This window comes from Anolis carolinensis, chromosome 1 (genome assembly GCF_035594765.1).
Source record: "Anolis carolinensis isolate JA03-04 chromosome 1, rAnoCar3.1.pri, whole genome shotgun sequence".
NCBI classification, from domain to species: Eukaryota; Metazoa; Chordata; class Lepidosauria; order Squamata; family Dactyloidae; genus Anolis; species Anolis carolinensis.
Window position 1 is genome coordinate 367,895,835 of NC_085841.1, and position 12,202 is coordinate 367,908,036.

The following is a 12,202-nucleotide window of genomic DNA, read 5'->3' on the forward strand; positions in this document are numbered from 1 at the left end:
TGTCTTCAAGATAGTTTACTTTTGGCCAAGAGCAGGTGACAATGTTAGCTAATGCCCAGAAAATGCAATGCCACCCCTTGCCTGTAGTGGCTTTCCAATTTATACAATTTTGTCAGAACCCTGCTACTAGAGCCTGGATGTGGCTCTGAGTTTCAGGGTCACTGACATTGATAAGACACCTGCGTCCCAGGACTCGGAGGAGAAACGGCTGATGGACTTGGCGGGGAATTTGCGCGGGGTTTTACTGAGCGGGAAGAGACTGTTCAAATGAGGGGGAGGGTATATAAAGGAGGGTTGGCCGGAGCCTCCCATTCTTGGCTTTTCTGATGTTCATGTTTCCTACAGTAAAAGTTCCTGGTGATACCACAGAGAGTCTCGTGTGTTCATTCAGGAGCGGCTGTGGTGAGCTGACACTAAGCCAAGAATACGGACACCATCCCGCTGTAGCGGTGAGGTGTAACATGCAAGTGGAGGATGAAGAGCTCTTGGGCGCCGGAGGAGGAAGGTAGGAAAGGGCCACTCCCGAGACGGACGCTGAGTTCCACCAGCTGGCGGCCCTGGCGTCATCCACCGCTTATGCCCAGCCAAATGGGGTAACCCAGAGGCGCGGAGTGGTGCGGGGAGATAGCACCGGAGGAGAGGAAGGTTCACCTTCCCCAGGCCCGCAAAAGATGGTGTTTCTGGAGGAGAGGATGTCGGCGATGGAGACCACCCTGGCAGTGATGTCGAGGGCGATGGAGCGCCTGGCGGTTTTGGCGGAGCCGGAGCGAGGAAGGGAACTCCGGGCTAGCTCAATGTGGGACGTGAGCATGGGAAGCAGCCAGGGCTTTGCAGACCTCCCAGCACCGAAGGGAAGGGAAATGCGAAAGGAGCCCGGTGCCCGGCCCAAGATCCAAACGAGCCTGACGCGGGTGGAGGAGAGTGACGACGAAGGGGAAAAGCCTCCGAGAATCCCGGCTACGCTCCCAACTGAGACCCTGGTGCCCCTGGCGAATGCCGGGCGTGGCACAGGACAAAGGGAAGCAGCAGCGGGGCCCACTGGCCCGCAAGGGGGCTTGCGACGGGCGGAGAATTGGGGATTGCCACCACAGGGACCCCTACCGAGACGAGAGGAACTAAGGATCGAGTTTGGGGGAGAGTCCTCTGAACTGGATTTTTTCCTGACCACGGTGAGGGGCTATATGGAGGACAATGCCCACACTTTTAGAACGGAATCCAGCCGGGTACGGGCCATTGGTGCAGTGTTGAAGAGGGGAGCGGCCAGCTGGTACGTTCAACTACACGCGCGGCGCGACCCATGTCTGGGGTCACTCCGACGCTTTATGGGGGCCCTGGAGACCCGTTTCCGAGATCCACTGGAGCAGATCCGGGCGAGGGAGGAGTTGAAGACCGTCTCCCAGGGGCAGAGGTCGGTATCTGAGTATGCGGAGGAGTTCCAATGCCTCGCTGAAAAGGTGCCGGAATGGTCTGCAGTGACAAAGATAGAACTCTTCAAAGAGGGGCTCAGGCGGGAGATCCTCTCCTGGGCGGTGCATCGTGATGAGCCTGACACACTGCGCGGATGGATTCAGCTGGCGGGGCGCATCGAGACATCGCTGGCCCAGGCGAGGAGGCACCGAGGAGGGCTACAGCAGCGGCCGCAGATGAAAGAGGGGAGCCGGAAGGAGGGATCAACCCCAGCCGGGAGGAGAACGGAGCCGACAGGGAACGTGAGCACCAGCAGGAGGGGCTGCTTCGTGTGCGGCCGTTTGGGCCACAGGGCTGCCGAGTGCTGGCAGAGAAAAGGGGAAGGCGGAGGCCCGCCCAAACCAAGAGCCGTGGCAGGGAAACGCGCCGAGGAAGAACCACCGATGAGGCACCACTCGGGGGGGTTGGTAAGTCAGGACAAAGCCATGATAGTGGTCCCCATTCAGCTGGAAAGTGGCAGCAAACAAGCAACCTGCAAAGCATTTGTGGATTGTGGATGTTCCAGGAACATCATCTCCCCTGAATTAGCCGAGGGATTGGGATGCGAAAGAACGAACCTAGAATCCCCAATAGCTTTTTCGCAGTTGGACGGATCCACAGCATCGGGATCATTAGCTAAGTACAGTGCCGAAGATGTAAAGTGTAAGATAGGGAGTTGGGAAGGAAAGGTGTCATTTGTGATATCACAAATAGCCAGCTATAATGTTATACTAGGCATGCCATGGCTGGGGCAGGCCAACCCGCAAATCAACTGGGAGGATAAGAGCATGATCTTCAGGATGAAGTTGGAAGGAGGGAGCCAGGAAGTGGAAAGGGAGCCGGGGAAAAGGGGGGAGGAAGACTCTATCAGGATAGCAGAACTGGCAGATAAATTACCCCCAGAGTATCGGGATTTTGTGGACGTATTTGATGAGAAGGAAGCAGACAGTTTCCCACCGAAGCGGAGAGTTGAAGTGAAGATAGAGCTAGTCCCGGGAGCAGAGCTTCCTAAGGCAAAAATATACCCAATGTCGGCTAGGGAAAAGGAGGAACTGAGAAAATACATTGATAAAAACCTAGCGAGGGGTTTCATAGAGCCTTCAAATTCCCCTCTAGGGGCGCCTGTGTTGTTCAGGCGCAAAAAGGACCAAACGCTGAGGCTCTGCATTGACTACAGGGGCCTGAATGCAATCAGTTCTGGAAATAAATACCCCCTACCTTTAGTGAAGGACTTGATCGCCCAGTTATCGGAGGGACAGATATTCACTAAATTGGACTTAATTGAAGCGTACCATAAATTGCAGATTAAACCAGAGGACAGGGGGAAGACGGCCTTCTCCTGTGCATTCGGATTATTCAATTATCGTGTGCTCCCTTTCGGTTTGTGCGGCGGAGGCGCCGCGTTCATGCAATTAATCAACGAAGTGTTGCATCCATTGTTGTACAAGGGAGTCTTTGTTTTTTTAGATGACATATTGTTAGTATCTCGGACTAAGGAGCAACACATAGAACTAGTCAGGGAAGTCCTGCAAAAGTTGAGAGAAGCAAAACTGTATGCGAAGCTTGCCAAGTGCGAGTTCAATAAAGACCAGATAGACTTTCTGGGGTATAGGATTTCCTCCCAGGGAGTGGCGATGGACCCTGCGAAGGTAGAAGACGTGAGGGGGTGGGAAGCCCCCAAAACACGGAAGCAGCTGCAATCCTTCCTAGGGTTCGCAAACTTCTATAGAACATTTATCAAGGACTTTGCGCGCCTCACTTTGCCATTAACGGATTTGTTAAAGACTAAAGGTAGGGGAGAAACAGCCAAAGTGAAGGCCCCAGGGGCCAAACTGACCTGGACAATAGAATGCCAGGAAGCTTTCGAAGCCCTTAAAAAGCGTTTTACTGAGGAGCCTGTCCTACAGCACCCTGATATGTCTAAAGCCTTTGTATTACATTGCGATGCGTCAGACCGGGCATATGGGGCAGTTCTGCTACAGAAAGACGAGGGGGGGAACCTGAAGCCATGTGGCTATCTGTCAAAAAAGTTTAGCGATACAGAAAAAAACTGGCCGATTTGGGAGAGAGAAGCCTTAGCGATTCTAAAAGCACTAGAGTGCTGGAGACACTTTCTGGAAGGAAGTGGAACACCGTTTGAGGTGTGGACTGACCATAGAAATTTACAGTATCTAAGATCCCCTCGTAAACTATCAGCGAAGCAAATTAGATGGGCCCAATATTTCAGCCGTTTTGATTTCAGACTCAGATTCTTCCAGGGGAAACATAATATACTCGCTGACGCTCTCTCTCGGATGCCTCAGCACGGGGGAGGAATTCAGGAATCTGAAGGGAGTATTTTTCTTGATAAGCAATGGGGCCTGGCAGTACTAACTCGAGCACAAGCGGCCAAAGAAAACAAACGTACTGCCATTTCCACGGGGGGAGGAGAAATATGGGAGGAAGAGTTGAAGCGAGCGTATGGAATGGACAAATGGTTACAAACAAACAAAGAAAAGGGAGAATTGTGTGGGGATTTGGTGTTTGTAAATAAGAAATTGTATATTCCTGAATGTTTAAGACGAGAAATGTTAAGGAAGTACCATGATAACAAGGGTGCGGGTCATCTAGGCCCCACCAGGACTATTAAACTGTTGGCCAAACAATGCTGGTGGCCCGGAATGAGGAAAGACGCCAGGGGATACGTCACGCAGTGTGAATTATGTGCAGAGGGAAAAACACCACCGGGGAAGCCCCAGGGGCTATTGCAGAAGGTGGTGGAGCCCATGAGGCCATGGGAATGCGTAGCCATGGATTTTGTAGGCGAACTACCCCCCAGCAGAGGCCACAGATACATTTGGACAATATTGGACCTATTCTCAAAACAGGCACACTTTGTGGCTCTGCCAAAACTCCCTTCAGCTGAAAAACTTGCTGATTTGTATGTGAAGCATGTATATCGCCTACATGGGTGTCCCGACAAGATAATTAGTGACCGGGGAGTCCAATTTACTGCAAAATTTTGGGGAAAATTCTTACAGCTGTTAGGAGCAGAAAGGAACCTGAGCTCGGCCTTTCATCCCGCGACCAACGGGGGGGTCGAACGTACCCAACAGACACTGTGCCAATTCTTAAGGATGTACACCAATTATAGACAGGATGATTGGGCGGACCTTCTTCCGTTTGCTGAGATGGCTTTTAACGGGGCCGTACATTCGGCCACAGGTCGTGCCCCATTCGAAATAGTATACGGACAGGAGGTGGCACCTTTCCCCAGGCTACCCGAGTGGAAGGAAGGGGAGGGCCAGACCGACGAGGAATGGCCGGCCAAAATCAAGCAAGGGTGGCAAACCGTGGTAGAGGCATTGCGGGAAACACAAAAGAAGTACAAGCTCTTTGCGGATCGTAGGCGCCGAGAGGGGGACAAATTGGGCGAAGGAGATCTGGTTTGGCTGAGCACAAAAAACCTGAAATTGGGGTTCCCATCCAAGAAATTGGCTCCACGCTATATAGGGCCATTCAGGGTAGCAAAAAGAATAAACGAAGTGACCTATGAGCTGAGGCTACCAAAGGACCTAGGAAAGGTACACCCGGTATTCCATTGCAGCCTGTTAAAAAAGTATAAAGGAACTCTGGACAGCGGAGAACAATAGTTGTGTTTAATCTTTTCCTTCCAGGACGAAGGGGAGGAGGACGCCATGTCAGAACCCTGCTACTAGAGCCTGGATGTGGCTCTGAGTTTCAGGGTCACTGACATTGATAAGACACCTGCGTCCCAGGACTCGGAGGAGAAACGGCTGATGGACTTGGCGGGGAATTTGCGCGGGGTTTTACTGAGCGGGAAGAGACTGTTCAAATGAGGGGGAGGGTATATAAAGGAGGGTTGGCCGGAGCCTCCCATTCTTGGCTTTTCTGATGTTCATGTTTCCTACAGTAAAAGTTCCTGGTGATACCACAGAGAGTCTCGTGTGTTCATTCAGGAGCGGCTGTGGTGAGCTGACACAATTTTACAGAAGCATGCGCAGAAGCTAACTGACAATGGAATTTGCTGACTATTACAATCCTTTTGAACATGCATAGTTGCCTTGTAACTTATATAACTCATTACTCATCACATCAGGTGAAGTGTCCATAGTTTGCTCCACGTATGCACTATCCTCAGGTGAGATGTTCATAGTTCATCCCACGTATGCATCATCCAGCAGCCAAATCATTACTGTAGTTTGCATGACCTTATCTTGTGAGCAAAGAGCAAATGTCAGGAAGAACATGTCCTGTCAACACTTTCATGGAAAACAAGATTTCTGAGCAAGGGTCATCTAGGTAAGGGATTTTTAGGGTCTTTAAATAAAATATTCAAGAGCTGCTACATTAATTTTTCTTTTCTTTTTGTTGTATCAACCTAGAGGCATGGATGATGGGTTGTGTTGTCAAATTTAAAGGTTGGGGGCCTGTAGTTTTGTTGTTTTGTCTGGTGCCCGAATTCCATCACTCTTTTATATATATAATAGATAGATAAATAAATAGATGCCCAGAAAGCCTTTGATAATCTTAACAGGCAACCTGGTAGAAGATGAATTTTGGTTAAAAAAATACAAAATAAATATTTTCTCCAGTATCTTAAATTTGTGTTAGATGTATGTTGTCACCTTATGCAATACGTTTACAACCAGCAATAAAGAGTTACTATGAGATATTACTATTCACTGGCCGACACACATTTTGAAGCCTCCAACGCTAGCCTTGTTTCTGGGTATATTTGACTAGACATTTCCAAAAGTGTCACCAGCTTCCCATGTTTTCCTTGAGCCATTTGCCATTTACAGTAGAGTCTCACTTATCCAACATAAACGGGCCGGCAGAACATTGAATAAACGAAAATCTTGGCTAATAAGAAGGGATTAAGAAAAATGCTTTTAAAACATAAAATTACATTATGATTTTACAAATTAAGCACCAAAACATCATGTTTTACAAGAAATTGACAGAAAAAGCAGTTCAATACACAGTAATGTTATGTATTAATTACTGTATTTACAAATTTAGCACCAAAATATTGCAACATTTACTACAAAAACAATGATTATTAAAAGCAGACTGTTGTAGTTGGGTCAGCAGGCAATGTTACAAACGGTAGTAGGAGTACAAGTAGGGGAAAAATCATGAGCAGGTGTCAGATGAAGAACAGCAAAGGAAACGGATCTGGGATATACTTATGGCACCTTCTGATGAATACACGTTTGAAGGGTTTTCAAGTGGCGAGGAGTCAATGAGTGAGGAAGGAGATGGGCTGGATATGAATAGAGGCACTAAGAGGGTTACTCGGGAGCAGGAATCAGATGAGGAACGGGAGAGGAAGAAGCTCCGGGATATACTTACTGCTCCCACAGATGATGAGTTGTTTTTGGGTTTCTCTGGGGATGATGGGTCTGGGAGTGATGAGAATGAAGAGGGTACATTGGACTGGACTAAGATACAAGAAATAAGGGATATGTGTGCAGAGCCAACTTCTAGTGATACGTTTGTGGGGTTTTCGGGACAGGAGGATTGGAAAACAGGTGATACATCCAGGTCATGGGGAATCCTAAGTCTTGATAGGAGATGGAGCCATATTTCTATTCCATCCTAGTCTCCAGGGCAGCAGATAACAAGCCTATGACTTCCCTTCTCTCACCTCTTGATCCATGGCTTCATCATGTCTCCTCTCTCTGAGCCTTCTCTTCTGCAGGCTAAACATGCCCAGCTCTTGAAGCCACTCCTCATAGGGCTCGTTCTCCAGACCCTTGATCATTTCAGTTGCCCTCCTCTGGACACATTTCAGCTGAGACAACATCTCCCTTCCATTGTGGTACACAGAATTGGACACAGGGTTCTAGGCTGTTCCCTGGTTCTAGGCACTGGTCTCCTATTGATGCAGGCCAACATCCCATTGGCTTTTTTAGCTGCTGTATGACATTGTTGGCTCGTGTTCCCCTTCCTCCCTTCAAGGACTCCACAATCTTTTTCCCACGTCCTGCTGTCGAGCCAGGCATCATCCCCTGTTCTGTCTCTTTGCATTTCATTTTTTTCTGCCTAAGTGAAGTCTCTTGCATTTGTCCCTGTTGAACTTTGTGGTGTTAATTTTGAATTCTGTTCCTGTCTTCTGGAGTCTTGGCTCTCCCTCCCCAATTGGTGTCGCCTGCCAACTTGATAACCATGCCTTCTAACCCTTCATCTAAGTCATTCATAAAGATGGTGAACGCAACCAGGTCCAGGATGGAACCCTGTCCTGAGGCCAGTTCTGTCTGACATCTTAAAGAATAATGTAGATGAAGGTTTCATGCAGTGGTTCTCAACGTGTGGGTTCCCAGGTTTTTTTTGGCCTCCAACCCCCAGAAATCCCAGCCAGTTTAAAAGATGTCAAAAAAAGAGTCAACAAATCTAGATAGTGGTTCAAGGACTGAGCCAGATCCAGAAACAATGGGCCGGTCTAAAGGTGGCCTGATATCTTTGTGTATTTTGGGTAATGTATATAAGACTGGAATGCGTGGATAATGCTGGAAGGACTTAGTTTAGGATATATCACAGAAAAAGAAAAAGATTTCCTTATGACCTCACATCCACACATTCCAGTCTTATATACATTACCCAAAATACACAAAGATATCAGGCTACCTTTAGACCGGCCCATTATTTCTGGATCTGGCTCAGTCCTTGAACCACTATCCAGATTTGTTGACTCTTTTTTACAGCCCTTTGTAAAACAAACTATGTCATATATCAAGGACACCAAACATTTTATTAACATCATAGAGAAACTTTCAATTCCTACAGATGCTGTCTTTATGACAATGGATGTCTCTTCATTGTATACTAGCATTCCATTATTAAAGGCATGAGAAATCTGTGAAAAAACACTAGATTTAAGACTGAACTTACATCCCCCTACTCACTTTTTATTAGACCTTATCGATGTGATTCTTGAGAAAAACTACTTTAGTTTTGATCAATACTTTCAGATTCAAGGTGTGGCTATGGGCAGCGCAGCTGCTCCATCCATCACCAATCTATTTATGAATGATTTAGAGGTTAAATTTATTTTGAACCATACACAAAATCCTGTTTTTGATCATGTGGTGAAATACTGCAGATTTATAGATGATGACCCTTTCACAATGCAAGATTATCAAACAGCACAGGAACTTCTGACATGGGCCACCACTATTCATCCCCATATCAAATTTACTGGCAATATCAATTCCAACAGCATAGCGTATTTAGATGTAAAGGTCATTAAGGAGAACAATAAACTGATAGTCAACAATTACTGAAAATCCTCCAACAGGAATGCATTTTTACATTACAGTAGTTACCATAGTTTACCTCTAAAAAACAACTTACCATATGCACAGAAGTTAAGAATCAAGTGTAACTGTACCCTGCCACAAGACTTTAAATATAATTTGGAAACACTGAAAAAATCAATTTAGAAATAAAGGTTATCCTGAACATTTGATTCATAAGGCATTTTGATTCATTCAGATTTAGATTCCACACAACACATTACTAAATGCAACCTGGTGGGTAATTTTGCTTGTCACCATTGTTCTATATGTCCACAATTTGTACAGGCAAAGTTTTTTTTAAGGATCATCACATTAAATTTCAGTATAAAATAAACCACTTCGCTACTTGCTCCACTGAGGGGGTAATTTATGCCATCACATGCCCCTGCTCCCTAATGTATATAGGCCAAACGAGCAGGGAAGTCAAAGTCCGAATTATAGAACGCAAAAGTAAGATCAGGAAACATTCTACTGATTCGATTTTTTATAAACATTTTGAAGATCTAAAACACAATCCTGAATCACTTAGGGTCCAGGTTCTAGAAGTTGTCACACCCTCCAAAGGCATAGATTTCCAGACGAAGCTCCTACAGCGTGAATCTTTTTGGATTTTCACACTCCAAATGGAACATCCGAAGGGGTTGAACAATACCAACGCTTATGATTGTTTCTTGTAAAGATTGATAGTCTTCCTTTAAATGTGACTCTGGAGTAACAGCAATTACATTACTTTACAACCACTTGACCATTGTGCTTGCCATTTAAGAGTGAGATTAGTTACTCAGCTTCATTCTCGCATTGGAATCAAACTGTTTGCAGAGTATGCGTGTTTAAAACTTAGCTCTCTCTGTGAGTATGATTTTTACATTATCTTTGTTGTGTATCGTGCATGTCTCATGTAACTATATGTATTGTAAATAACTGGTAGCCACTATATATGTTCCCTATAGGATCCACATTTAAAAAACTCAAAAAAAAAACCAACTGCAAAAAGGACTACAATCCACCTGATGAAGACTCTTTTGAGTTGAAACCGGTTGTGGTTTTGCAGTCTATTATCCATAATGAAGGAACAAGAATAATCATTATATATAAGAAGAGGACTTAATTTGTGTATGTGGAACAATCAAAGAACTAAAGAACATTTATTGTTTATGAGTAGAGGAGTAAATTCATCCTTCAAGAGAAAAATATTGTTTCTACTGTGAATGTAACAGTCATTTGTTTGATTGTTTAACAACACCTTTTGTATCTATTTTCATATTGATGTATTGAACTAAATTTAGTTTTAATGATTTCTGTATTACTGTAATAGTGGATACTTGTCTTTGTAGTTCCAGGGAACCCATTTTCTTTTTCGATTATGTACTTATCACGTTTGCATGACACCAAATTAAGAGGGATAGCTGAGCAATAGCCAATATTCTAGAAGACCTCAAAATGACCGTAATGTATTAGAAAGCTGCACCAAAAGCAACAATGAATTCCAACAGAGAGAACTGTGTGGCACGACACTTGAGCAGGGAAAATGAAAGGCACAGATCTAGAATGAGTTAGACTTCACCTGAAAGTGCTGGGGTCCTGCTTCTTCCACTCACCTTGGAGAATTCCTGATCCCAGTATTTGCCCTTTAGCTGCAGAAAATTCCCAAAGATGGGCAGCGGAGTGGGGCCGGGGGGCATTTTCCCTTTTCTGTACATCTTGCTCTTCCAGGTGGCAGAAAGGAGAAGGAAGGAGATCCAGATGACCAGGAGAGCAGTGCACGTCCCCAAGAGCTCCATCTCAGCGTGCAGAAGCAAGAATGGTCACAAATCCAAGGATGGAGAAGGTTTAGAGTCACTTTGCAACCACTGCAAAACAAAGGGATGGTCCACATTAACTAAAGGGCATTTTTGCAAATAAGCAAGTGATATGGCAAAAACACCTCCCCTCCAAAGAAGGAGGCCCTCCTCCAGAGCTGATAAGCCTCACTTTGTGATCGAGGTGACCTCCCCTCCAGGACTTTGTAAAAGATAGTTCAAAAATCAAGACTTTATGTTCTATATTCCATATATTTATAGTAGAAGGTGATTGAGACTTTTTACTGGAGTTTACTGTGGATTATCCCTGCATTCTGAGGCAAGAGATAACAACTTCATGAATTGTAAAATCATGCTGCTAAAACTCCACTTCTATGACTTTCCATATTGGGTTCCCCAGATGTTGTAAACCTCGTTCTTATCAAATATTTTCAATTGTTTATATCATCCATGATTCCCCTTTATGCAATGTCACCCACCTTTATGGATTCTCCTTTATTTCCTTGAAATCTATCTATCTGCCTATATGTATTTGTACTCTTTGGGATCCCCGGAAAATATGTATTCTTCCCAGCAGGGTTTATGTTCCAACTTTATTTTAATTTTCATTCTATCCCATATAATTGTCAAATCATGAAATCAAATGGGAAATATTATGACCCCAACGTGAACTCTAGCCCTATGACCCAGACCTCCCTTCCCAAAAACAAAAGGATAATCTGCCACCGTTTAATCCAATCTCATTCCGATCGCATGGACAATATAGGGCTTGAGTCACCAAATTCCTAAAGGTGACTCGGCCCCAAGGCAAACATTGTCATATCCCAGGCCAGGACGCCTCAGGAAGGCACCCCTGTGGAGCCCGTCAATGACGGCTCATCACCACCCTTCTTTACTTCCCGTCTGACACCCCAAAGACATATCTAAAATCTGCGAACGTGACAGGACCCCGGACATCCTTGATGGGTGCCATTAATTCCTTTAGAAATCGGCTGGGCCAGGATTAATCTGATATTTCCTGTCCTGTCACCTCATTGTTTCAATAGCTCCCGCCTCCTCCTCTCTGATTGGCCCGAGCGGGGACAAAAAACGGCTCCCCATTGGGCCAGCAGAGCAAGGCGGGAAACGAAAGCCCGCCTCGTTCAACCTCCCAGCCTATCCGCGATCAGATGGGCGGGGGAGCAGGGCGGGAAATTCAAAGGGCTGTCAGACCGAAACATTGTATAAATATGGCTTTATTTGAAACATATGTTACGCTAGTAGATTGAATGATCGCTATTAGCATCCTTTTCAGCTGAATTGCTCAATAAAGACTCCTTGGCGGATTTTCCTTCACCCTTGGCGGACCTTCTTCATTTCAGGCTTCAGGTTGTATTGCGGCTTATATTCTCCTTTTGGTTTCGCCAAGGTCCGTACCCTCAGGACCGGGTCGGGTCTCTCCTAAAGGGCCCGATCCCCTAAAGTGCGGTCGACAACAACTTCAACCAGGTAAAGGCAGCAGCTTTCTCCCTCCTTCCCGTCCTCTGCCCAATATTCTCTTTATGTGATGAAATCCTGTTTGCCTTCATTTCTCTTCTCCTTCCCTCCTCCTCGATGTCTCTCTGAGATAATTGCCTGCCCCTGGGCAAGCAAGGCACGGGCAGAAGAAATCTT

The 12,202-nt window shown here is 45.8% G+C and overlaps 2 protein-coding genes across 2 annotated transcripts in view; one reads left to right on the forward strand and one right to left on the reverse strand.

Moving 5' to 3' along the window:
• The window catches only part of LOC100564865 (cytochrome P450 2C31), a 52,873-nt gene extending 42,231 nt beyond the window's left edge, over positions 1 to 10,642 (reverse strand). The window contains exon 1 of the mRNA XM_062968742.1: positions 10,349 to 10,642. Within this exon, the coding sequence (XP_062824812.1) occupies positions 10,349 to 10,531 (183 nt within the window). The 5' untranslated portion in view covers positions 10,532 to 10,642. The remainder of the gene's footprint in view (positions 1 to 10,348) is intronic.
• Positions 104 to 5,429, forward strand: LOC134295635 (uncharacterized). The gene is made up of 2 exons (XM_062968743.1): positions 104 to 1,874; positions 5,103 to 5,429. The coding sequence occupies exons 1-2, from the start codon at positions 672 to 674 to the stop codon at positions 5,142 to 5,144; spliced, it is 1,245 nt and encodes a 414-aa protein (XP_062824813.1). The 5' UTR covers positions 104 to 671; the 3' UTR covers positions 5,145 to 5,429.
• Positions 10,643 to 12,202: the final 1,560 nt, after the last annotated feature.